The sequence below is a fragment of the Pezoporus wallicus genome, unplaced genomic scaffold (genome assembly GCF_028554395.1).
Source record: "Pezoporus wallicus isolate ANWC-B61680 ecotype Strahan unplaced genomic scaffold, APGP_CSIRO_Pwel_v1 contig_2908, whole genome shotgun sequence".
In the NCBI taxonomy this organism is placed as follows: domain Eukaryota; kingdom Metazoa; phylum Chordata; class Aves; order Psittaciformes; family Psittacidae; genus Pezoporus; species Pezoporus wallicus.
This window is the reverse complement of record NW_026642179.1, coordinates 3,902,842-3,930,356: the sequence shown is the minus strand read 5'-3', so window position 1 is coordinate 3,930,356 and position 27,515 is coordinate 3,902,842. Positions and strand designations below refer to the sequence as shown.

The window sequence follows — 27,515 nt, the reverse complement described above, 5'->3', positions numbered from 1 at the left end:
CATTCATTTAATGTCCTTAGCCCCAAAGGATCCTAAAGCACTTTATGAACTGTAAATGCAGGGTTTGTTTTCACATCATTAGAGTTCAGCCACTTTCAGGGTAAAATGGGACAGGTGTTTAAAAACAAAGGATACAAGTGTATAAGGACATGTATGAAGGATAGCTTGTTTTGCACTGAAGCTGCATGGGGAATTTTGGCAAGCAGAACATAATTATCTTGGCTGGAATGTGGCCAGGAGAGCTGAAGTTAAACCCAGCTCTAAGCATAATCATGACTTAGAATGGAGTTTACTTAAAATAGCCCAACATGCCCGCAGGAAAATAGCAGTACTGTGGTCTGGCATCGTGATCACTATGCTCCTGGCATTAGGAGAAGGAATAGCTACATCCAACATATTTCATGGAAGAAGATATAGGAGATTTACAAGAAAATAGAGCTTCGTTACTTTTTCCCATTTTGGAAATGTTAAAACAGGGCCCCAAGTTTCACCAGAGCAGGACATGTAAGATTCGGGGAGATAAAGAGTTTCCATGCACCTTTCAACTTAATTTGAAAATGGGTGATGTATAGTAGGGGAATTGAGGTTTGTTATTGAGAAGGGGTTTTTCACCCTTTACCCGAGGACAGTTAAAATCCTCAAGGCCTCAGTCAGATTGCTTTTCATCTCTAAGAGATGGATAGGCTCTTTCATCCAGGAAAATGAATGGCTACATCATTGTATTTGAAATTCTGAGTGAGATACAAATTTTGCCAAGGCTTTCAACTTTTGTAAAGTGCTTGTTTCAAACTTGTGTAGCTGCAAATCCCTTAGTTATGGGTAAATTCAGATTTGCCTTTGATTCTGAGGCTTGAAGTTCTTTCTGGTTTGTTTTGTTACTGCATCACACAGGCAGAGAGAGAAACCAACTTTCCTGGTTTCAAGAACTATTAAGTTATCTTCTCACTGAGCCCTCATTTAAACCCCCCATAGACCAATATTTCTGCTGGAACATATAAAATGTAAGGAAGAATTTATTTGAATGAGTCTTTTCTTTTATTGGAATCTGACTAAGAGAATTGGAATTTGGCCCAGTGTTAGAGATACAAATAATTCATGTGGGAAGTCAGTTAATCTTTTCAAGTAAGTTCCTCATCTGGTACTAGTGACTTTGAGTAAGCACTAATAATTACGGTCATGCCCCTGATTTACTATAGTTGAAGATGAGGCCTGGACTTTTGAGCAGTCATCTGCCCTCTGGATTCTGAGGTTTTTGCTTGATCGTTGAGTTTCATCTGTTGCACATGAGACTTCATTTTTACCAGCCTGCTAAAATCATCTAGCAGGCATGAATCCCCATTGCCTTGCTATAAACACATTTTTTCCCAGAGGGCAGAGACTGCACTGGGCAAGCTGCAACCTGGCATGACTGAAGCAACAGGGAGATTTCAAGTGAAAGGTAATATATTTATTTTATAGTGGCATCGGGCTTCTAGGGCATTTAACCATCCCAGCACTACCACCATAATTACAGGCTGAGCTTGCCACCAAATTGAACTCACTATCAAAGGAAAAAATTACCCAGGAGACTGAAGGAAAAACCATTTTCACTGAAGATAATTCAGAATTACTGGCTGTTCTTTTTGTTCTTATAAAAAGCTGTAGAGCTTTGAAAGGCTGGATCTGTGAATGACAGAAAGATCTGCATGAGAAGCCAGGCTCAAGCGTGCCTTTTGGAAAAGGAGATCTTCCCTGACAGCCTTTCTCAGCTCCACAGAGACATATGCTATGTGAGATCAGGAGAGTACCTTTCAAACACAAGCTATCTCCTACTGATGAATTGTCTCAAAGAAGCTTTTATTTCTATAGTATCCATACTATAGAGACTGCCTTCATCAGCTGTGCTGTCTGGAGCAATGCCAGTCTTCAAACCAGCAGGAGTTTCAGGAGGGATCTAACATCTAATCTCTCCTTGTTTATTGTGTAAATCCAGTTTCTTAGAACTAAAACAAAACAAACCAAAACAAGTTCAAGGCCAGGTTGGACAAAGCCTTGGGTGACATGATCTAGGTGAGGCATCCCTGCACATGGCAGGGGGATTGGAACTAGATGATCTTAAAGTCCTTTCCAACCCTAACTACTCTATGATTCTAACTCATTCATAATCATTCCTGGTGTAATTCTGCTGCCATCAGGAGAGCTCTGGCTGAGAGTAGTTCCTTTCCAAAGATGGATGTTAGCTTTACCAGGCATCTGAATTTGAAAAAGGTTTTCTAGGGTTCCACAGGACGTTGAAAAGCATCCCACAACTTCCACAGTATATCAACCCTGTCATGGTGTTGCCTTGTGCTACACTGACATCTGCCCTGCAGTAGAAACACAACAGCTTTTAACCTCAAGGACAACATTTGGAAGTGGAACTGATCTTACTTGTGATGTGAATAACCTGTTGCCTTTGGGTACAAAGAAACATGTTTCCTCTGCAGCACACATCTGTGGGATAAACCCAGAACTAGGAGCAGTGGGTTTCTATTTACAGGATATCCTTATACTCAGGATTTATCAGTAGTGAGCGATTTCCCTGAGCCTGTATGGTTACTGCTGTGCAGGACTTAGATTCCCAAGGACAGGCTATTGCTCATAATCAGTAGTAATATGTTCTGTGAGGGATGTCAGCATATATAATCTTCCAATATAACCAGAATGTTAATTTTCTAATACAGTCATACAGATCTGGGGTGCCATAATAGAGCTTGCTTTTATACATATGTATTAGCTAAAAAAAAGACCTTTGTGGAAACTAATGTTCCATAGAGCCTCAACAGAAAAGTGAAACACTTGAGCTCAAAGGGAAAGAGAAAATTAGCTGCTTTCATTGAAACAATAAGCCACTTGGCGTTTTTACCTTGGCCAGGATTTCCATACATACGGAGTACAGTTCAATAGCTTTTCCACCAAAGAGGGTTAAAACAATAAAACAGGATAAAACAAAGTGAATAACCTACCCTGGCTTTCCAACTGAAAACAGTGTGTCCTGAAAATATTATGAACAATGGAAGCTTTCACTGGCAGCTGCACCATCAGTGATTTTCCCTTGGTGCTTTTCTGGCTTGGAGAATAATTCTTATGCAGTTCTTGTAATAATCAGCGTAGGAGCCAGTGGTAAAGGCGAAAGAGTCTGTTTAGTTTGCTTGTAGGTTCACTATAGTTGCTGCTGGTTTTCACCTAGCGAGATGATAACCTCCTTCTGTGGGGACCAAAGTCCCCATCACATCAAGAACAGTGGTAAAAGTCTGCCAAAAACTCTGAAACCACTGCTGACTTCAGCAAGAAAATACGTAAGATTGAACCTTATGTATCAGCCTCAGCTACTGCTCTCCGATTTATTATGAGCAAGGTGCTTTTTATATTCACAGTCAGCTCTAGATACGTGTCTAAAGGACAATAGCATGCCCTTGTGGACTACGAATTATCTTCCTACTATGGATTCTGTGACAGGCCTTGCCTGTGACTTGTCACAGGGAGAGCAAGATTATTCACAAAGTGCTGAAGTGCTGTCCTATTTTCCTAGACTGTAATAAAGCCTGTTGAGCAGCAAACCAGCTCAATTTTAAGCTAGACAGATTCAGTTTTCTTAAAGTTATCCTCTAGATTCTCACTGCTTCTGGCCAACATACACCTCTCTCATAAAACCAGCATCACTCCAATCAGGTTGGCATGCTCCCCAGTGCTTCTGCAAGAAAAGCAAGAATGAAAAACAGAAAGAAAGAAGGGGCATCACTGTGTGGACTCTGCTGAAATTCAGTGGTTACGTCAGCAGGAGGATCTCAGTCCACATCAGAATGCAAATTCTCCAGGGCCAGTCAGTTATCTGTTCTGTTTTGCTGAAATATTTTAATTAATTAAATGAAATGGGAAATAGTCATTGCATCCCTGTACAACTCCCCAGTGTTAATTGTGCTGTATAGAGGATAGCAAGAAGGAGAGTGGAGGCCTATTGCTTCAGTGTGAATCACAGAGGCACAGCTGAGGATAGAACTTAGCCCTAAGTCTTTATTAGCCTGAGAGATTATCAGGTATGTAGCATACGTTCCTGAGAATGTCATGATACTATATGCTTTTATCCCAATAATATGTGGAAAAAAGACCCTGTGGTGGGCATCTTCAGGGATGCCGGCATCCTGACCAGAAACAATAAAATGTCATCATCAGGAACAGAGAGAAGGAAAAAACTTGCGCTGCACGGCTAGTAACTGCATGAATGCACCATATTGCACCAAAGCAATATCAATATTACACCAGGGGTATGTTCTCACCGTTCTAAAATCTGTAGGATATGCATAGTGCAGCTCTTTGGATGTTCCCCAAAGTTGCATATAACCTAGAGGCATAGTAAGTAAATTTTTGTGTTACTGCTTTTCTGAGAGCTTTTATTCGTATTCAAGGGCTTTTGTAAATCCTCATGAAGACAGTCGCCTCTAGGCAGGATCATACAGTGTAGAAGTAGTTGTGACCATCATGCCAGATAATTTCATCGTCATGTTTGTAATTGCTACTCCCAGAAAACAACTGTAACATGACCTTTGTGTCATGCTTGGCTACCTACATGATTTTTTCCAAATTTGTTTGTTGTGTGCGCAATTACACAAAGTCCTCAATCCCTATTATACAGGAGTGTCACATTCTTCACAAGCACATCGTTTCTCTTCTCTGGTGTCCACCATGAATAGAGAAATGAAGACTGTATCTCTCAGAATGTGGGAAATCTCACTAAATTCAATTTATGCTGCTTATCCTGAGTTTCTGTTGACAAAATCTTTACATTTCCCTGTTGTATCTGTATGTGCTGCATAACTATGAAAGGTTACAAGAGTTTTAGGGAATTTAAAAGATAGCTGGTCAAACAGTAGAGGTCTGATCTTTGTCTTTCTAAAATGTAATCAGAGTTACATGGTTCCTACGATAAAAATACTCAGTAGTGATCTGAAATGGGTTTTCATATAAGCTCCTATGCCATGACTTTAAACAATAATTTCGCAAGACTTTCCAGAGCTGGACACAAATGGGGACATGCATTCTCCCAATGACATAAACCCCCCAGGATACGAGGGATGCAAGAGATCCACATTTAGACTCAGTAGAGAATCTTGTCCACCCTGAACCCCTGGCAGCTTCCAGTTTGGAGTATCAAAAAAAGGCCATAGCAAGGGCTCAAATCCAGACTATTCAACAGACTCTAATGATGCCATAAAAGGATTTTTATATAATTAATCCTGGTTCTGAAAGACAAAAGATTCTTGATCACAAGGGTCATTTGAAAACGAGTTTCAGATTTAGGCATGATGTTTTCAGAATTGCTTATTGTACAGTTTGCGTTTCCAAAATTCCATTTCAGTCTTGGATTCTGCCTCTAAATATAAATCTCTTCCTCCTTCCTTGTCCTGTTCTATATATATAGCACACCCACATGTGATAAAGCCTTCTGCCATAGCAGTAAGGCAAGGTGCGGGAAGGCTGTAGCTAACCTGTGGGAGCGCTGAATGCGCTTGGCTGCTGTTCATAATGCTCCAAGGATATAATTATCACATGTGTGATGAGTACTACACCTGCCACATCTCTTTTGCTTGAATAAATAAAAAAATTCCTTAAATGCCACACAACTCCCTTACCAGCAAACCATTAGCCATGGAGGTCAACAGAGAACTTCACAGTCCCTGTCCTTCACCTTCCACCAGGCAGGTTCCCTGTGACATCTTTTTCGCTCTTTTCCTCTCCTCCCCTCAGCCTTTTTCTATGAAAGTCCTTGCCATCTCCTTTTCAGTGCTCAGCTTTCTCCTTCATTGTGATTTTTATTTCTTTCCCCATCTTTGAACCTTCTCTTCTGTTGTCTGTAAACCTGATCCATTACAATTTGTAGGTAGTGCATATGAAGCAAGAATTCTCTGTCAGAAGTTGGAATAGCTTTAACATTAAGGATGTGCTTTGTAGGTGCTTCACCCATCATGCTTGTTAAAGTGCACTTTCTTGCTGCAGCATAATTTAGCATTCTATTCAGCCAGTGTATTATTTCTTTTTATCAAGAGTTCTTGTGTGTGTCTGTAACCACACCGTGTCCTAAACAAGCTGCCTGTGACACAGCAGGAATGATGTATTCAGTGCAAAGGCTTTTTTTATTCTTTTTTGTCTTGGACCATCTGCTATTGAAATGTTCTTATCGCTGCAATCTCTTCCACATAAGGAAACTGACCTGATGCTGATTACTTGTCTGTGACTGATGTCCTCAGAAAGGGACATGACCATTTTTAAGACCACTACAGTATTGTTACATGCTTTTAGAATTACTTTTGTCCAGTGTCTATTAACACAGTGAATCCATTTTTAAGCCAGTACAGTAAGACCTTTGCCAACTGTTGTCAACAATGAATCACTTTCCTATCGTAGAGGGAACCTTAAGAAATGCTTCAACCCAGCAGAAATTTCTTGTTCGTAGTCACTCCCCAGATTCTCATTTCTTCTGTTCCTGGTTGTAGATTTTGCAGCTTCCTAAATCACCTTTGACTCATGTCGTTGCTTCCACATACCTTTATTTCTATCTGTCCACCATTATTTAAGTACCAGAAAACAGACAAAGAGTTCAAAGGCCTTGTAGGGCATGTGTCGATAGCCAAAGAGTTCAAAGGCCTTGTAGAACATGTGTCAAGCAGAACAAGGTAGTGGTTAGAGAATGGGGGTCTATCTCTAACTTCGTTTGGGAGTTTGCATAAAAGGCTGAGATTACTTAAGTGAATACATGCAAGTGCATAGAATTAGATATTTAAACACATATACAGTGGGAACATGGCCAAATTTTCATGAATGTTTAATTCCCCAAATTTTATTGACAGCAACAGAATCTGTTATTGTTCAGGACCTTTTGAATTCATCCAATTTATGTAGATTTTAACAGAGACAAAAAAAATGTTAGTATCTAAGTTTCAAAATATCCACTGTTTTTCTTTCAGTTGCTGGGAAAAAAAGAAATGAACAGCAGGCATTATTTTCCCCATGGTTTCATAATGAACTTACATTTCCTGAAGGGACAGGTGATGTGTGAAAGCAGCAAGTCTGTCTGTATAAAGTCAAATGTATTTTAATATAAGAAAAAAAGAAAAGAAACCCTAGTGACTAATAGAAAGAAGAATAATGCTTGAAAAATAAGTTGGGTAACAGATGGATAGTGCCCCTAGCACTGGGCCAGCGTTTTACCCAAGAGAAAAGCTAGTTCACTCATGTCTGTAGGTGGTAGAATCCCATCATGGCACGACTATCTCCAAAACCCCCAAGATTTGTATATCAGGGAATTCTAGCCATTCCCAGTGCCTACACTGACTTGAAGGGGATTCAAGAGGAAAAAATCGTTAAGAAATTAATTGAGCTTAATTTTGTTTCTTTCTGTTGCTATTTTTTCTGTTGCTATTGATAGATGGGACAGCTTCAGAGGCTTTAATGGCAATTCTTATCTTTCAGGCATCGGATTTCAAAATCAAAGTTTAGGTAAGTAAAACTGACTTATGCTTTTCTTCCTTTCCACCAGTTTTGTTCCTTGCTTTGTGAAGTGGTTTACTCCTGCATCTGTGGGACGCAGTGTTGATTCTAGGAGATACTGACAAACTTGTCAGATTTTAGTCCGTCATCTACCAAAAATCAAGATTTTTTTCTTAGTTTCATACTGAAATAAGGCACAGGGACTACTGACAGTATTTCACTCAGCAGTTCATATCTGATTGCTACATACATATCTCAAGCTATAACATATAAAACCAGAAGTTGTTCAACTGAATCATTATACTACATCCATCAACATCAGCCCTGTCAGCTCAAGGTTCTCTTTCCTACATTTTTTTGCACTACTCTGCTTTGCTTGATTGTAAATCTTTCAACTGGTGAGATTTGCATTTAATTGTGAAATTCTCAGTTTCACCATTGGACATGTGGAGTTCTTCTGGTGATGATTGTTCTGTTGATTTAAAGCTTTTGAAAATGTGAAGCAATCCCCAGGTGGGTTTCCTGTGGGTTTCCATTGGAAAGGCTGACTGAGCTCATAGAACTTAGCTGTTGGGGTCCCAGTCCGTTTCTGCCTCTTCAGTAGAAGCCCAGCTTCCTCCATAACTCCTCCATAACAGTCAGCTTTATAAAAACCTAAATTAATTTTCAGAATATCTGGGAAAAGTGGGCAACTGTATCCTTCAGCTTACAGAAATAATGAACAGTAATGTAAATTCAAGAACGACCTGACGCGTACATGCTGCCTATATGCATCCCCATGCAGAGTTGCATACATAATCACATTCCTGCAATCCATGGTTTTATTTGTATGTAAGTGTAAGCACAAAAAAAAACACTTGTATCATCACGTGCTCATGTGCACACACAATTTTACACAAGTAGACACAGAAGCGTGGGGGATTAATAATGATTTAATGACAACATCAATGTCTAAGTGTCTTGCCCATTTTAAAAATTGAGATGATTTCTTGTCCCAAATCCACTGCAGAACATGCAACCCTTATTAAATCTTTGTGCTAGTTTAACTGGGTGCCTTTATAAATTGCATAGCTGTAACAGCCTGGATTTGATTACCTGTTAAAATGTTGCAAAATTCTTGGCCAGTGTGCAATGTTCACATCACCTGGCTTTAGTTCATATAGATGCTGAACCCTGACCTCAAGAATGGACATAGTTCATCACTGGAAATAATGCATAAGAGAAGACCTAGCCAAGAAAATACCTTTCTTCCTGTAATGTATGTGTCTCTTTAGAGGCACACACATGCACGCACGCACACATATGTATATAATATCTATATAAAACTATTAGATTTATTATACAGTGCAAGTGTTGCCTGGAAACTGGTTGCTATGCAAGTTAAATTCTGAAGAGTGGGAGGTGTGTAATTAGCTTTAAATATCTTCTGTAGTTAGTAATTACCCTCAGAAATCAGTGACATAAGGGGATGTGTTCATGGAAGGCAAACTTTAAAAGGTCTGTTGATTAGCAAATGGTACCCTTAGTTACAGGCATGAAGGTGAGATGCTGAGGTCCCCTAAGTTGCTTTTTGTCTGTTTGATGTGGTTTTTTTGTTTCTGTTCAGAGTTAGCCCCTGTATTGGGCTTACTCCTGAACATTGCTGAATGTCGGAAACATTCCATGGTTTTTATTTGACCTCACTTCTCCAAGGACTTAATCCAAAGGTCTGTAGTACATAGTGGGATAGCTTTTCATTGACTATCCTGAGCCTGGCCAAGGTCCCTTTGCAGGCCACAATCATTAAATACAAGAATAATAAATATTTTTATTGGAACTGGGCTAAAAAACCTCTTGGGGTAGCTGTAATGGATATCTTAATCAGATTAAGGTATTGCTTGAAGAAATTTATTCATCTCTAAATGTTGCGAATTGTCTTAGGGCTAGTTTTATTTCTATGGCTAAAGGAAGGATGATCATAGCTGTTGACTCAGATGAAAATGAAAGGACATTTCTCAGAGTGAACTTTAAAGTTATTCTCTACCCTTCTTGAACAATAAATCAAGACTAGAGTCTCTCTTGACAGAGAAGATTTGCAATAGCCTAAGGATCCCTATCTGAAAAGAACTTTTCCTTTTCCAATTTTTCAAGTCGCTACTGGCGCCGGTGGAATAGATTCTGCAGAAGAAAGTGCCGTGCTGCTGTCAAGTCCAATGTTTTCTACTGGTTGGTGATATTCCTTGTGTTTCTCAACACCCTTACCATTGCCTCTGAACACTACAACCAGCCAGACTGGCTCACGGAGGTCCAAGGTGAGGAGAGGATTATGGTTCTGTTCATCATGCTCAGTGTCAAAAAAGGGGCTGAAGGTGGAGCTGATGCATTAGACCTCACAATGGTAGAAGGAGCATACACAGCTCCTAATAGTGTCTGTGAACGATCTTAAATAATACAACAAAATATGTGCCACAATGGCATAAGTTTCAGGGAAAATGTTAGTTACTCATTTCCACCAAAAGCAGTGTTCCACTGGGTATAGGTGAAATCCAGAGCTTATGCTAAATATATATTCACAGCAACTGGATTTCCAATTTATGGATAGCTACTGGGAGCCACAGGTTGTCCAGGGTTTTCCTGAAATGGCATTTATGATAAATTCTAGTTACAAAGGAGGTGAGGAAGAGCAATTTGTAAAGTTCTTCTGTCTGCAGAACAGTTGAATCCTCACTGGAGGTGAGAGCAGCTGAAAGGCTTAATTAAGCAACAGTAGGTAGCACAGCAGCTCTTCTGTTCCCACTCTCATCTGCAGATGACAACTGTGATGGGAGGTTGTGCACAGGAAGGCATGTCCCTGCCTTGGAGGTTGCGTGGTTGTGTAATACATCACACCTGTATGTGCAATACATAAGAATTGCTGCACACATCTTTGTAAAACATTTCTGTGAATGAGACGCCCATGCTTTTGAAGTCCATTCTTTGACCCAAGCTTACATGAAGTTAATCTTTCAGACTGATCTCAGAAGGCATTTCTTGTAGGCAAAAGCCAATGGTTAGCTATGATAATCTTTTGACTAAGTTTTCTTAATCTGTTTCTGTTTTTCATGAGACACTGCCAACAAGGTGCTGCTGGCTCTTTTCACGGCAGAGATGCTGCTGAAGATGTACAGCCTTGGTCTCCAGGCCTATTTTGTGTCCCTTTTCAATCGCTTTGACTGTTTCATTGTGTGTGGAGGAATCCTGGAAACGATTCTGGTTGAGACGAAGATCATGTCACCACTGGGCATTTCGGTGTTGAGATGTGTTCGACTCCTAAGAATATTTAAAATCACAAGGTACTAGTGTGTTTCTTTGGAGGTGAAAGAGGGTTACTTCTCAATGCACAGCATACATAGGTACAAGTCACTCACATCCCTGTTTTCCACTTTTTCTAGCATTAATTGGGTAGTGAAAATGTTAGGTTGATAGTCCTCATCTTCTGAAGTCTGTGGAGGGCTGTACAAAGTGGGTATCTCTGATGAGAGTGGTACAGATTGGTGAGGAGTCTGGTGTAGAGGGCTGGAGGCACTTGATACCATGCAGATTGTTAAACTGAAACCTGTCACGGTAATGCGAGCTGAGCTTGGGGTCTTATGGTTCCCTGCAAAAGACAAAGTGAAAATAAAATAGCAGATAGCCTTGTGACCTTTTCTTTTTCATTATGGTGACAGAAAGGAGCCTGAAAGGCTGCTTTGAGGCAAAATAGCATTTGACTGAGGAGCCATGCCAACTCCAGTAGACTCAACAGTGGCCTGAATGGGAGAAAGTGTCAACACCAGCAGCTATAAGCAAAGGATGTCGCCAGCCCTTCTCCTTCAGAAAAGTCCAGCATGAAGCAGAAGCTTTATGAAGAAACCAGTCTTTTCTAGGTTCCAGTCTCCCCTCTTTTTCCTTCTCATTTTTTCTCCTCTGTCTGGATAAAGGCAGAGTGGTGTCTGTTAAACATTTGCTGCTTCCTGTAGTAAGGCATCTCCAAAACACCAGCTTGTTTGGCAGGCATCTTTCAGCTTAAGGGGAAGTTGTGGGACAGTTCAGCTCCCAACTTACCCAGATGGGAGATCTATTCAAGTGCTCACCCAAAGCTGCACAGTGTCTGCCTTTTCCCATGTGGCACCAGTCAGCACCTTATAAAAAGCTTGACTGGGGTGGTGAAAGAGTGTGTTTTATGCAAGCTCAGCTATGAAAATGTCCCTAGAATTGCTATGAACTCCCCCAAAGGAAATTTCTGACAAATTTGAGATAAAAAACACAGCTCATGAGAAAAACAAGACCAGAACTGGAAGACAGTCAAGATGGCAGAGCTGAAAGGCAAAAAAAATCACAGACTTGGACCTGTGCATTGTACATGATTTACCCTTAAAGCTTCTGACCCTCAATTCTCTGGCAGGGTGGATGGTTTTCAGGGTCAGATGGCAGAGACAGAAAATCAGTTTACAGCCTCAGATAGAGAGGCCAAATCAAGCCTATAGCTATTAAAAAAAAAAGATAAATAAAAGGTGGTGTGTTTAGATTTGTGATCATAGAAGAGGGAAAAACATTCCTGCTAACAAGAGTTTCCAGCAAGAAAGGCATCTTTGCCCTTTGAAAAATACTGGGGATCTCTGGTCTGGTGACTGTTTTTCCTGGATCTTTGGGTCTGAGAGCTATCATCACTGAGTCCCAGGCTTGGTTTCTGAGGAAAGCAGTAGCTGTTTCAGGCATTGGGTAATCAGATACACCCAGGGCAACTTACCAATAGGTATAAAAGCTTAAGCTTCAACATAGCATCCTGAAGAGGTCACTGTTTTTTCAAGGCATTTCTCCCCTCCCACACAAATATATAGTCTAGTGAAGAGAATTCTATAATAGAAAGGCAAACTCTGAGAGAATATCATTAATACTTCAGGAAGCTTGAGCTATTGGAGTACTTAAATATTCTTAAAACTTCTGGCAGAGATGTAATTCTGGAACCAGCTAGCAGTAGGACTAGTGATACTCATTCTGCAGCAGAACTAAAATGCAATTTTACATGGAAGCAAATGTTACCTGGAATACATCTCCTGCAGTTTGTGCATGGGTCTACGCATAAAGCACAGAGCTGAGGAATAACTTATACTGAATAATGTATTAATCATTTTTTGCCTTCTTTCCTGTTCCTAAAATATGGGCAAGTAGGTTGCAGTAGTCTCACATTTATCTGTGTTTTTTAATTATTCATGATTTTCTTCATGAGTTTTCCCCTCTGTGGGTGCAGTTCACCCTCATGTGGAAAGCCCTAGCACAAGCCTCCAAAGCAGTATTTTAGGCCTACTCACGTCTTGTTGCAGGAGTGAATATTCTGGCTATAAGCAAAACTTTTACCTCTGATATTCTCCAGTAAAATACAAATTTTTCCCTTATTCACTCAGCTCTAATAAATACAATGAGGATTTATTGACATTACAAACACTGGTGGAATACACCACCCAAGTGCAGTCATAACATAGAAAGATACAATCCTAGAAAGCTGGGAAGGGTAAGAGGGATAATAGCATAACAGTTTATGTCAAATACATATGCATAAGCAGTGACATGGGGATGTACAGTGTAGATGGAAATAGTGACAATCGGCCAGTAAAAAGGCACAAAGCAGGAAGATTGCTCTGGTGAGAGTATATCAGTACTTAGCTTAATCTTTCTATCTTTTTATGGATTTTCCATGGTAAACACCAAGCACAAGCAAATTCTGGGTGTGTCAAGATGATACACTTCTAGGAAAAACACAAATACGACTTCCTAACATAATAGAAATAAAGACATTATCAGAGGAACAATGCGTCATTTTAGAATGTCACATTTAGAATGTCAAAAGCAAACGTTTCTTCCAAAATTATAAATACTCTTCAGAATCATTTAGTCTTGTACATTAGACAAGCAAACAGAATCATCTGTTTGTTTTATTCTGACTAATTTTTACAGGGCTGTGCAGAGCATCTCCCATTGCTATGAGAAGATAAGTTATTGTCTCTTTATAATAGTCCTTTAATGCTTTGTAAGTCCCTATATTTAGTCCTTTATACTTAAAAAATAAATCAATTTATTTGCAACAGCATAATTAAATCTTAATCAACATACTTAAAATTAGGTGTTTTATACCTAATTCTGCCACTGTGACAGACAGGTATGTCACTGTTAAATGTAGGGAGGAGAGACAAGGCACCTTTTTTTGTACCTGCTTTCAAAGTGGTTTTATATTGGATGAGCAGTGTGGGCAGGTTTCCTACAATGAGACTGCCAGCTGTTGCTACTGTTTTAAGCTCTGCATCTGTGATTGCCAGTATCATAAAGACATAGCGGAAAGCAATGGAGAGGAGAGGGAAGAGAATAAAAGAACATTAACTTCTAATCCAGTTCTGCAATTGATTTCTGTGTGAGATGTTGAACAGCCCATTTAACTTCTCTGCCTCATTCCTCCATTTCTAAACAGGGTTCATAATCACATCCTACTCGCTGGGGTTTTGCAGTGCCTCATTCACTGGCATCCTCAGTGGTCTGAGATCTGCAAGTGGGAGATGTTAAAAGGCACATTCATTTCCCTATAAGTCTGAGGCAGCAACAACACTTTCCTTTGTACTTCCCATTATATGCTACCTGGTTCAAAACTTCTGATTCTATCCATCAGTGCCATGAGATTTATTGTAACTGGTTTTTTCCTTGTCGTGTACTAACCAAAGAGGGCAAAGTAGTGAGAGACTGTTTCTTTGTCTGGGCTTCAACCACTCCTGACTTAAAAGCCTTGTGTTTTACTTGAGGGGGTGTTCATGTTAGTTTTGCAACCACCTAATGTGACAGATGGTAACCTTAGGTCAGGCTTGTAGGACAGTAAGATAAGGCAATTGCTATTTTCACATCCTAGTCTAAGTCAAGACTTCCTTATCTTCTCCTTTTCCTTTTTCTCTTTTTTTCTCCTGATTGGTTTGTTTGCTTTTCTAATGGTGCTATATTTCTCACTAGCACTCAGTACACAGATAAAACAACACTAATCTTATCACCGGGTCATCTCAGTTAATTCCTTTGAGTCTGATAGTTACATAAGAATCTGAACTCAGGTACTGAGCCATTTGTAAGAAATGCAGAGCTGATAGAAGTCTTGCAATTGGGCTCTGAGATAGCAAGGCATTTAAGTTTAAAGTGAGTCACTGAGACGATTCAGATGTGTAACAGCTTTACTGTATGCCTCTTAAGGGCACTGCTAGAAAGACCTAGAAAATGTGTGTCCTGGCTGGCTTTGGAGGACTTGGAAAGATATTCTGACACCCATGAATTTCTGATTTAAGGATGCTGAAATCAGTTGACTTTCATCAGAAATTAATTCCCTTTTCCTGTGCTGCTTTCCCTTCTTCCCAAAGTGTGAAAGTATGTGAATGTAAGCATAAACACAGAGAGCTGTTACATTGCACATTCAGGGCAGATATTTGTTGGCACTGAGCCCACAGTTTCTATGCCCTTACCTTTGCTCTGTAGTTTTTCATTGCTCATCTCGTTAATTTCAGTTAAACTTTAAAGCATTCTGATTTTCTCTGAAGTGCTGAAGCTGGTCTGGAGGGAAAACACAGTTCTCTTTGAAGCTCAGCCCTTGGAGATGGACCAGTTGCTGATCTTCAGAGGACATGGTGGTGTCCCTCTGCAGATCAGATTGCTAACCTTCATGACATGACTGGGCTGCTCAAGCATCCCTGTCTTCCACGGGACAAGAAAATTCTTCTTTTTTGCACTTTAAAAAATATTTAAAAAAAAATCCCATAATTTAAAAAATACGAAATTCACATTTGAAAAATATAAATTTCATTGGGATTTTAAGAACTCTCTGTAATGACTGCACTACCTTCGGAGAAAAATTATATGTTGAAGGATCAGCTTCCTCAGAGGAGTGAGAGCACTAGATGGGTCTGCCATCCTTCTCAAGTGGAACTTCTGCTCCAAGGAAAATATGGCTAGAAATTCAGTCTTATGAGGAAAGAAAGGTTCAGTGTTATGGGCTTCGGGAGAAGGGAGTGGAGGACGTTGGCCATGGTGGGATCTCAAAGCATGGTGGTAAGCCACAAGACACGGTGCTAGAAAGAAGACTTATTGATCACAGGCAGACATTACTGCCTTGCTGACCTGTGAAAGCTGTTGGAGCTTGCTAGTAATGTGCATTCAAAATGAGGTGACCAGAAGCTGACATCTAACCTTCAGCCCAGTCAGAAAGATCTGTCAGACTGAAAACTGTATAAAAGAGAAGTGGCTGTGACCAGCTAAGCAGTAGATTAGGACTGATTGAGCAGATGCTATAGCAAAGTGGAAGCTGCTTCATGGGTGATGTGAATTCTACAGCAGTTTTGTCTAAAGCCTTTTTTGCAACACATGGCTACTCTGCAGGCTGGCAGAGAATGCAAGCAAACTGGCATGCAGCAGAGCATGCTGCTGTCATCTCTTTGAACTCTGATGTGGGAAGACAAGGGCAAGATCTTTTCTCTGCATCGTATATCACTCTATCTGGGCACAATCTTGAATACACTGGAAGAACAAGTCTTAGCCACCCTTTCTCTTGAATGAAGTATAGATGGTTTGATGCCCAAAAACACCAGCAATAGTATGTATGCTCTTCCAAGAGCAAAGGAAACTCTGGACTTCATGTATAGAGACCTGGAGTCTATTTTAGGGCCTATATGAAAGGACATTTAATACCTTTCTCATTTCTCTCAGTACCAGAAAGCTTAGCAACCTCTATTTGTGAGTGAGCCCAAGCACACACACCAGATTTTGGACAAGTTTGTATTTGCATCCAAACTGTTTCCCCATCTGCTCTTGTTAGTTATTACAGGCCATTCTCTGGAGTGAGGTACGCTGTCTGCCAAACATCTGTGAGTGTTGTAATGAGGTTGGTTAGAATGTAACTCACTGAAGCAGCAAGAACTAATCACCATATATTGATATAAGATTTGCAGAGTCTTAGATGGAGAGTGCTGCAGTAATCTTCTGGGTGTACGTATGGAGTGGGGGCAATTGTGTATGTACACGTGTGATAGTAAAATTACTCATTAGCTGCAGTAGGTCTCATTATCTTAGGGAAGCACATCAATGATTCACTGCTTAACAGGATATTTGGAAGTGCCTGCTTATATGCCGAAGGCAGCCTGAACCAAAATCCTGTGCAGTCCATGAGCACCTGTCTTGGATTAAAGGAATTTTAACTGCCTCTATTTTCTCTCCCAGATACTGGAACTCCCTAAGTAACCTTGTGGCTTCACTCCTGAATTCAGTCCGTTCTATTGCCTCCCTGTTGCTGCTTCTCTTCCTCTTCATTATCATCTTCTCACTCCTGGGGATGCAGCTCTTTGGGGGCAAGTTTAACTTTGATGAGATGCAGACCAGGAGGAGTACTTTTGACAACTTCCCCCAGTCCCTCCTCACTGTGTTTCAGGTAAGGGCAAGAATGGTCCAACGGAGCCAACACATCGTGTTTATGTGGGGCAAGATAGATAACAGATCCTTCACCCTTCCCCTGCAGCCTGACAGTCCCCAAGACTGGACATCAAGCTAACAGCTTCAGGTGACATGCCATGCTGCCAGCACAGGGGTATTCCCTCCCAAAGTGGAAAATCAAAGCTAAAGCCCCTGTGTGTAGCAAGGCCAACAGGTCTTGGCAGGATAGGACAAGAGAAGAGCCATTGCCTTGTCCCAGAGCAGGATCTGCATGCCAAAAGCCCAACCCTGCAGCTTTTCTCCCCCTTTCCACGGTCTTGGGGAACAAATCACAGCAGCAGAAAAGTAATCAAATGGTGTTTAAGCCAACTGCAGTTTTGTGAGTGATCGGCCAAAAGCACCAGGATCATTTGACGTGCAAGGTTAAGGGGAGTGGCAGGGAAGGCTGTGCTCAGGGCTGTCTTCAGTGTGGTAGATTGTGCAGCCTGTCTGAAACAACCAACACATGGGAGGGAAATGCATGGGAGAGATGAGGGGGCTTGAGCAGAGTTGTCTGGGAGAACTGTTGGTCTTCAACCATCATCTTCAAGGGGATGGACGGGGGGGTTTTACACTTTGAGCACAAGTGCTCTTTGCATTCTACTTGTTCTGGGAGATGTTTTATATTTCCAGATGGACGCAGACAGTCTCCAACCATCCTGGGGGAGGGCTTGTTCTCTAGGATAGTAGATATCTTTGTGTTAATGGGGTTTTCAAATTCTCTGTGTGGTCTAACACTGTATCCCTTATTGGTGGGAATGTGTCATTTAGATCCTGACTGGGGAGGACTGGAATTCGGTGATGTATGATGGGATCATGGCTTATGGCGGCCCCTCTTTTCCAGGAATGTTGGTCTGTATTTACTTCATCATCCTCTTCATCTGTGGAAACTGTATCCTTTGATGCTACTCTCTTCTCCAAGTGGGGCTGAATTTGAACCCACCTTTTATTACTTTGTTATGTCAGAAAATAGTTGATTTCGTACCTTACATTTTTACCTTTTCCCTAGGTCTGAATTTTGGCTTTGCACTACCAAAAGTTAAACAAGTTTGTTTAATTTTAGCAAGTGCTAAGGCATATAAACAGTTGTAAGAGCCAGCTATGTGCCAGTTCTGCATGCTAGCTTTTATTTAGTATCTTTATATGTTTAGTGGTTTTTTCCTTCTCCTTAATTCTCTCGTAGAGTTTTCTTTCCTGCTTTCTCCAGAAACTAATATCTGTGTGTACCCACTGCACTTACTGCATATTTTTGCTTTAATTGCCTTTTCAGTAATATATTCCATGCACTTTCATCCGAGACTTATGTGGAATAGAAATTTGTGTAATCTACAATATGCTATATACAAATGCTTTAATAGGAGTAACATATGCTTGACATAATTGACTTCTGTAAGATCATATATTAATTCATGTATAAGCTAACAGGAGCCGTGTTACATTGCAGTTACTGCAATCTGTGTGTTCTTCAAAGAGAAAATCATGTGCTCTGTTATCTTAGCCTGTGCTGGTGTTAAGTAACTTCAGTTCTGTCAGGCTTCAAGGTGAAGTGAGGGCACTGTACATATCCTAGGAGATACACAGCACATGCATGTTAAGGCTGTGGGTGTCTTTTCACAGGAATTTGCATATAACATAGAGATATGGTTCTGCTCTGTATCTCAGTTTGCTCCACATTTGTTCATGTTTGGGTTCTGCTTCCCTAATAAATGGCCCTCCTGTGTCAGAGGTGACATTTCTTTTTATACCAATTCTCCTATAAAGCTTTTTGTACCAATTCTCCTGTAAAGCCTTGTAGTCTCAGCCGAGCTCTTCTGGCCTTTCCTCATAATTCAGATCTCTCAAACCCCTTATTTGACATTTCAGTTGACCTGCGTGCCCTCTCTTCAAAGTGAGATGGTGCAATTCTACTTATCTGAAGGTCGAGGTAGGCAGTCTGCCTGGCAGCTTAAAAAAAGCTACAATTTGGATCTCCTTGTGAACTGCAGAGGAAAAATGCGAGCCAGCTCTACAAGCTGGCTGACTCTGGGGCCATGAGACCTTGGAGCCCAGGGAGGGAGGGATGGTTGTATTTCCAGTCTAAGCCTTGAACGGCAGTTTTCATAAAAGTTACCATGTGTAGTAAGACCCATTCTCAATAAATTTGTAAAAGAAGCTGATGTTCAGATTTCTGACATGAGATCTGAACACTGACTGGCAAGATGAGAAAATAGTTGTGATTCCTTGCCCTCCAGCTACATAGACATGACTGGCCATGCATGGACTCTCTGCTAGGAGGTGGCAGAGTTGTCAGCTCAGCCCTTCCATGACCAGACTAAATGAGTTGCCTGAGAAATGCTAGTGAGAGTGCTATGCTTGCTGTCCATAAAGTCCACTCGTGTCTGTGGGAATACCTATAATATGGTTATTCACCTCATGTGCATAGGCCAAAACTGGAAAGCCCAGGTGTCTTATAGTAGGAGATTCACAAACGTAAGAATGCTTTAATAAAAGTGACCTAAGCCGTCAAAGATGCAAAGCATTCAGCACTCCCTTTGTCTTCTGTGGAATTTATTACACAAAGTGAGACTATTCTGGGAAACTGGAAACTCAAATGTAAGTCGGGATTTACATGTTTTATATCAGTCATTCTGTTGTGAAATTTTGGAAACCCCACACAGTGTGGTAGCTATTTGGATGGAAGGTGTAGATCTGTGTGTGCTGGATATGCATGTCCTGAACATTTGTGTGAAATGGGAGTTAGGAATATCCAAGAGATCTGATGACAGGTTGCTAAAATCTTTCAATTAAGAAACCTTTGGTATAATGTTGTTTTGCAGTTTTCAAAGCCCATTTTCTTTAAGTAGCACACAAACAGATATCCTGCTGAATGTATTTTTGGCCATTGCTGTGGACAACCTTGCTGATGCTGAGAGCTTAACATCTGCACAGAAAGAGGAGGAAGAGGAAAAAGAAAGGAAAAAGCTGGCTAGGTAAATCCGTTTGCAAACACCTATCTGCACTCATCTGCATGCTTTCCTGTGAGTAACATTGCACACATTATGCACATATATGTATATTCAAGTAAGTATGTGTGCATGTGGAGCATGTATGTATAACTTCTCTGTGGGTATGTATATATTTTATATTTGTGATTAAAGTAATTACATGTGGAATTATGTATATATATATTTTTATGTAAAGGAATTTAAACTAAAGGACAGGAACGTGTCATGAGCTGTGAGTCTCCACATTTGCAATGATGTGAGCACAGTAAAGAAAGTCTGGGTGTCTGATGAGCTTTCGAAGGCACCAGAAGAGAATGGGTGTGAAATGATGTCAATATTACAAAACCATTTGAATCTCCCTATTACCTTCTGAGTGCTTTGGACCACGAGGTGTATTTTCAGACTGTTGTTCCCATGACAAGATTCAGCAGCTTCCTTCTTTTTTGATGCCACATGCTGTTCTTCTCTTGCCAGTTCTTTTAGTGTTTCTGCAGACTCTTAGGAGGCATGAGCTGGATGCAGAGCTTCTCTAACATTCCCAGCTGCCAACAGCAGGGAAGACTCTCCTTACTGCTTATTTCTATTCACTGTCTTCCGGGCCACTTGGAGGGGAACTCTCGTGCAGACCTTCTTGGTTCATCCTGTGTGCTAGTCAGCAGATTTCCCTGTCTTTTAGAGTGCAGTGAGGGCAAAACTTTGTAGGCAACCTAGTGTAAGTGCCCAAGAATATGGGTTGAAACTGATTCATGCCTTTGTCACTGGGTGAATAAAGAGATCACTACTGACAGACCTAGGATGCACATGTGTGCACACAGGCAAATACTTCCCCACATGTGCATGCATACACCCACAGACACATGCCATTGAGAAAGCTATAAAATAGAAGGATGCTACACAGAATTAGAGTAGTCTCTGCCTTTGCCTGCAGATCAGGACAAGGTGGAGCCACTGGTATGTAAACTGGACTCAGAAGGGAGGTGTCAGCCAGGTGATTGTTGTCATGGTGTGTGCTGTAGTATATAAAGTTCCTGAAAGTGAAACAGCTTTTCACCTTTGTAACTCTTTGCTTTTTATCTTGTAAAATTGTTAGAACTGCTAGTCCTGAAAAGAAACAGGAGATAGAGAAAACAGCTGTGGAGGAGGAGACAAAGGAGGAGAAAATTGAGTTGAAATCCATCACTGCTGATGGAGAATCCCCACCTGCTACCAAGGTAAGGTCTGGGGCCAGCCAGCACTCTTTGTGCAGCGATGGCATGAATGGCTTGGGTTTCTCATGGGATGAAAACCTTCTGCCTTGTCTGATAAAGTCTTTGCTGCTTCTCCTTCCATTTCTGTTAGATCAACGTTGATGATTATCAGCCCAATGAAAATGAAGAAAAGAGTCCATATCCTACAACAGAAGCGACAGGTATATGTCTTCTTTCTCTTATCCCTGCTTCAAAGAAGAGAAGCTCCAGTTGCTAATGCATAAAGCCAAATTGGTAACAGTTAAGCTGAAATTGTAGTGCTTTCATGATGGGACAGGATGATGTGCTTGCCTGTGTTTGCACAAGTGTGGACCGGGTCCTTTGTAGTTCCTATACTGACTAATCATATTTGATTTGGTTCTCCAAATACAGAGTTTTACAGAGAACCAAATCAAATAATATACAAATCTCTGTATATACATATGACTTTGTTTTCAGTCTATTTTCTCAGTGGTCAGTGGTGAGAGGAGACTCACAGCAGATACTCATAAAAGACAAAGTGCTGAAAAGTGCTGAATGCCTTTTTGTACTTTTGCTAATCAAAACACACAGTGTGACTTATTAATATAATTCTAACGGCGTAAGATCTCAGCCTAGAATTGGAAAAATTCAAGCTAGAGCATTAATTAGGCTAGTTTTTGAGTCAGTTGGACCTAATTAACTTCGTCTTCAGATACTTAAAAGATTGGTTGAAGAAATCTCAGAACTTGGAGCAGTTTTTCAAGAGATTCTGAATGGGGGTAGGGCTGGAGCAGAAGAATTGTAAGCTAGGCAGTTCAACTTCCATTCTTGGAAAAGTGCTGGAACAAATGATTACACAAACTATATGACTGCAAGATAAGGAGATGACTAGCAGCCAGCATAATTTGCCAAGAACAATTCACATGAAACCACCCGTATTTTCTTCTAAAAGGGGCTGACAAGACTTGTAGACAGGAAAAAAATAAAAAGTCGATGTCAAATTCTTTGGCTTTGCTAAGGCAAACGATTGTTTCATACGTTGGCTGGAAAGACATGATTTAGATGACTGACGAGAAATTGCTGAGACCCTTTACATGGAGAGTAGTGATGGCCCAAGTGAGGTTCTACAAGCCAAGGGCTTGTCCCAAGATCAGTTTGTTATTAATGACGTGAATAATGGAAGAGGAAATATGTTTATTACATTTGCAGATGGCATGAAGCGTGCTAGGGGACAGCTTTAGAATTCAGAGAGCTCTTGAGGAACTGGATAAATGGTCTAAATAAAATTGAAAGTGCCAGGCTCTACACGTGGGCAGGAATAAACAGCTCACAAATACAGGATCTCAGACAACCTAGAGTTAGGTAATAGTCCTTGAGAAAAGAATCTGAATCCTGTTACCACGGGCTCAACAGGTGCCAAAAGCATTTTGCTGACTTTCAAAAACCAAGCAAGTAGTGAGATTTATAACCAATGGAAACATGACCCTTTAGTCCACTTATGGGTTTCTTCTAACTGCCCAATGAAAGCTAACCAGAGCAAAGCAAATGTTTTATCCTGTTCACCATTGATAAGATCTCAGCTGCAATATTGTATCTCATGTTTGGGTGCTCTGCTTAAGAGAAGTGGGGCTGAATTGGAAGGAGTTTAGGAAAGCATGGTGAAAACACTACTAGCAGGAAGCAAGAGCTAAGGTTGAAAGAATTGTGGTTGTTTGAGCTAGGAAAGGCAGGAGAAACATCTTCAAATGCATAAAAGCCTGTTAAAGGTAAGAGGGGAATTATCTCCAGAAGTAACAGATTTAAGATTTCACTCTAGGGGAGAATTCTTTAAAGGTGAGGCTAGAAAAGATCATGGAGGTGGTTATGGAAGCCCAGCATCACTGAATGTTGTTAAAAGCAGGTCAGAAAAATATCTGCCAGAAAAAGCTTAGATATAATAATTAGTTGATCCTGGCTTAGCAGAGGCATGAACCAGAGAGCCTTTTGTGATCCTTTCCTCCTCCTCTCTTCTACATTTCTACCATTACGTAATAGGCTGTAATAGGTAATAAAACACATTCTCCTCTATTCTGTGATTCCTAGTAAATAAATGTCTGATAATAGGTTGATGTGATAGGGTAAAAAAGATGCAATACCTCATTTTAAATAGATAGGCATGGATTTCGGAACAGCAAAAAGGAAAACTGTTCATTGCATTTGATTTTCAGTATAAAGAAATCCGTGGTTTTGCTATACTTACATTCTTCCATATTTATAACCCATTTATCAGAAATAGAATGTGGTTCCAACACCATACAGTACTGTTTTAGCGTTGCCTCAGGCAAATCACTCTGGCTTTAATCTTCCCAGCACCTCCATAGGCACAGGCAGTTACTGGACACACATGCCCAGTTGTTAAGAGGCTTGTGGGAGACTTTAGTCAGAAGCATAAATTAAAACAGCTTGATACAGTTTTGTTTCTGTGTCTCACCTGGCTTGGATTTGCAGAACATTGCATTTTTTTTTCAAGTGAAGGTACTGTTACCTGTATATCAAATTTAAGCCTACTGATAATAGAATTGTGTTTTAGTTACCTCCTGTGGATAGCTTAGAAATAGTCTGTCATTTGAATTATATGACAAAAACTACATCTACAGCCTGTGCCATAGACATTTTATCTGTGGCCATGCATGGGATTAGAGTGCATAAAACTAAGTAAAAACACTTAATTCTTGCCTTGGGCTGCCAATCCCTGGCTTACCATATTTTTGAACAGAACCTAAAATTTGAACGGATAGTAAGGTTTTCTCCTGTCTCCTATTAGAAAGTCAAAAGGACAGCATCTTGGTTATCTGCTATTGATTGATGCCATGTCTAAACAGGCCTGTTCCCTGAACTGTTTATCAGTTCTTTGTGAGGAGTGAAGTTGATCTCTAACAGCTCACAAAATTACCTGACCACTTTTTTTTCAGAGTTCATGGAAGTCAACCATAAGGCTTAGATGCAGCAAAGTTTTGTAAAACCGCTGTTAATCAGATTTGCCATAGTTGTCTATTCTATTCTGCTATAAAAAGTTCAGAAACACCAAGGCTGATGCGGCATGTCACATCTGCCTTGTGTAGCAGGGCTTTCCCCAGAATTAGCATGCAATTCTCACACGTACCCCTGTCCAATTCCCTTGCGGCCAGTCCCGAACTCTTCTGCCAATTGCTGATCGGTCCAGCTGTGGTACTGGTGATGGTGGATGCTGTGCAGCCATATATGTCCCGTCTGGGAATTCACCTCTTCTTGCCCGCTTGCATGTGTATCCATTTCAACGGTGCTTTGAGTAAAGCATCCTGTTGCTTCTTAGATGCAGTCAACTGGTTCTACTGTTTTCTGTTTAGGATTTAAACTGTTAATGCCTGTGACCATTCCATGGCTGTGTACCATTCCATCCTCTGAAAACATCCTTCACCCTGATACAGTGTTCAGAAACAATTTGAAATGGCCACCTCACTTGTTTTCGCTTTATTCTTTCAACTTACCTCACTCAGTCTCCTGTTTGTTTCTGCTGCCTCAGCCAGTTTTCTGAGTAACCTCTTCTGACTCTGTTTGCTACACAGTGTTGCTCTTAGCCCCCAGGGTACTTTGTGTACTTGCAGAACATCAGATCTTTGAAAGGAGAGAACTAGCTACTCCAGAGATTTGTGTACTCTAGAAGGATTATTATGATGATATGTTTATTATAGGAAGACATGGAGCTGGTCTTGTAGCCTAGTACAGAAACAGACAAAGAATTCAAAATGTCAGATGGAAGGTAATAGCTTGGAGTGATGCATGGGAGCTTGATGGAAAGCAGTGTCCTTACACAAGAGTTCTGGTCTTTGTACAGTAAAAGAAAAAACCCTCATTGAAATTCTCACTGGTGCTGCACTGTAGCCTGTGTGTGCTTTTGGCTTCACAACCAAAGGATATCGCCATTCCAATGAAGCATAATTCAAGATGACAGTCCCAGATTTGAATTTCCTTGAACTTTAGGAGAGTTCAAACCTAGATCTGAACTTAGCAGCTCTGAGTCATGTTTCTTTATGATTTCACAGCAAGGTTGACTAGAAGGGTCACTTTTTAAACAGAAATATATTTGAGGTATAGAAAACAGTCAAAGAACAAGTGGGTAGTGACCTGAGCTGAGACTGTAATCGAGTTATTCTTTGTGTATTTGGGCCTCAGTGTTTCCTTTCTTCTGTGCCCTAGACCCTACTTTAAATGAAAAATATTTAAAACATTATTCTTTATTTATGACTGAGGAACTGGATGCATTTTCCAGTCTGAAGGTATGTGGTTGCCAGAATCATTAAGATGCTTCTTGCTCTATGGCAGAAACAAGAAAAAGATAAGAGAAACAATATTCTTTATGGTCTTCATGGGGCTGCTCCTTCTGCTAAGAGTCCATTTGCCTTAGGCGTTGTACCATACCCATTTAAAGTGTTTTTTTTAAGCATTCCTCAAGTAAAAGAAAAAGAAGATCTAATAGTGAAGGCACAGAGCAGGGACTTGGAACACTAGTCTTTTTAACTGAGTCTCAAATATCCAACATGATCATTCTAGACTGTTGAAGAAGAAAAAGAACTTGCCTACCTTGCTCACTGTCAGTGCACTCTGAAATCTGTAGATAAAAGGTACAAGTGCAAAGTATTTTAATATTATATAAATATAAGTATTAACACCAATTTTACAAGTACAAAAGTACTTCTGAAATAATGTTTCTTTAACTATTAAGGCCTGTAGAAGGAGTATTATGAATTAGGTTACAACAAAAAATGGAGCTGTTAAAAAAATAGTCTGGCTTTAAAAGTACAAACTCTTAAGTACCAGTTCAAACATTTATGCAAAAATCTATCAAGCAAATCTGAGCTGAACTGTTGCTACTGAAAGTGTAAAGAAGGATTCCTATTTACATGTAATAACGGCATGCATTGAAAAGGCCACTTTTCTCCTGGCTCTGACATCTAGATAAGATCTGTGCTGATACATCTGTTCTTTCTCATGTGTCCATTACCAGATCAAGTACAGTACCTGACCCTAGAGGAACAGGCTCTTCCTGGAATTTAGCTCACTCTGTGGACTCAAGATTAACCTTTTAACTATAGTTTCTCCTGATTCAGCTGCATCTAACCTGTCAAGCTCCTCTCTTAAACAATTTTTTCCTGTCTTGCTAATTAAGAGGACTGGAATCTTTAAAATAGCAAAATCCTATTATGCCATTTACAAAACAGCATCTGACTCCAGGTAGAGGAAATCCTCAAAAGTGGAAGGTTCTCTTCCACATACTGCTTAGCCCCCACCTCTGCTTGAGAGTGCTCACTGATCTGCACAGTGCCTGGAGATCTGCTCCATAGGCATCAGATTCAAGAGTCTCAGCCTTGCTTCCACCTTTTCTGTCTTCCCCTACACTGCATTATGAAAGGGGACAACTTAAAGAATTTCTGATTGTTGTAAGTCAAAGTGCCTGTGCTCCATGTTTGCTCTGGGGCGCATACCTGCGTGCATACTTGCGCTCATCCAGACACCATCCCAGATGTGGCAGTGGCTCCATGGAGAGCCTTACAAAGAGGAGAAAAACAGTTTTGATAAACTGGTGGAATGGTCTGAATAAAATAAGATGCAGTTCAATAAGGATGAAGTCAAAGTGCCACTCTTGGGAATAGTCAGCAGCACAAACGCAGAAAGGGGAGTGCCAGGCTAGGTAGCCATTCTGTGGTAAATAATCTGTGCTTTGTGCAAATCAGGAACTGATGGCAAATTAATACTGAAGTATAATGAAAAGAAGTGCCCATAAAGGATATATAAACAGGAATATAGTATTGCAATAAGTAATCCAGCTCTCCTCTGCACCAACAAAACCTCAACTGCAAGTGAATCCTTCAGCTAATCCAGAGGAGAGTAGCAAGAATGGTCAGAGACCTAAGGAACACAGCGCTTCAGGAAAGATTGCTATTGTTTTGCTCTGGGAACCAGAAATCCTTATAGAGGCATAATGATGGTCCTCAAGTATGTAAAAGCCTTCTGCAAAAGGAAGGGAATTCTCTATTATCTGTGTCCATGGAAAATAAGAAAATACATAATGGATTTAGACCACTGCGAATGGTTCAAGTCAGTCATTTGAAGTTTTTTGGTTTTTTCAGAAGGGACAGTGAAGAATCTGAAGAGACTGTAGTGAGGATATTGTGGGTTTACCAGCATTAATGGTTTCACAAAGAGTCTAGAGCAATGTGTGCCAGGGCGAGCACTGGGCAGCGGATGCTGCCTTGGAGAAAGGAGATGGGCAAGGAACCTCAGGCTTTCATCATCCTATTTCAACAGTTCTTAGTTTTTAGCT

General features: G+C 40.5%; 1 protein-coding gene across 7 annotated transcripts in view; it reads left to right on the top strand.

Moving 5' to 3' along the window:
- Window positions 1–27,515, top strand: part of CACNA1C (calcium voltage-gated channel subunit alpha1 C) — a 481,717-nt gene that overhangs the window by 365,949 nt on the left and 88,253 nt on the right. For all 7 annotated transcript variants that reach the window (XM_057428119.1, XM_057428116.1, XM_057428113.1 and 4 more), the window contains 8 exons: window positions 7,486–7,512; window positions 9,634–9,794; window positions 10,589–10,814; window positions 16,735–16,942; window positions 17,755–17,875; window positions 19,838–19,952; window positions 21,058–21,178; window positions 21,306–21,375. In XM_057428119.1, the coding sequence (XP_057284102.1) occupies window positions 7,486–7,512; window positions 9,634–9,794; window positions 10,589–10,814; window positions 16,735–16,942; window positions 17,755–17,875; window positions 19,838–19,952; window positions 21,058–21,178; window positions 21,306–21,375 (1,049 nt within the window). The remainder of the gene's footprint in view (window positions 1–7,485; window positions 7,513–9,633; window positions 9,795–10,588; window positions 10,815–16,734; window positions 16,943–17,754; window positions 17,876–19,837; window positions 19,953–21,057; window positions 21,179–21,305; window positions 21,376–27,515) is intronic.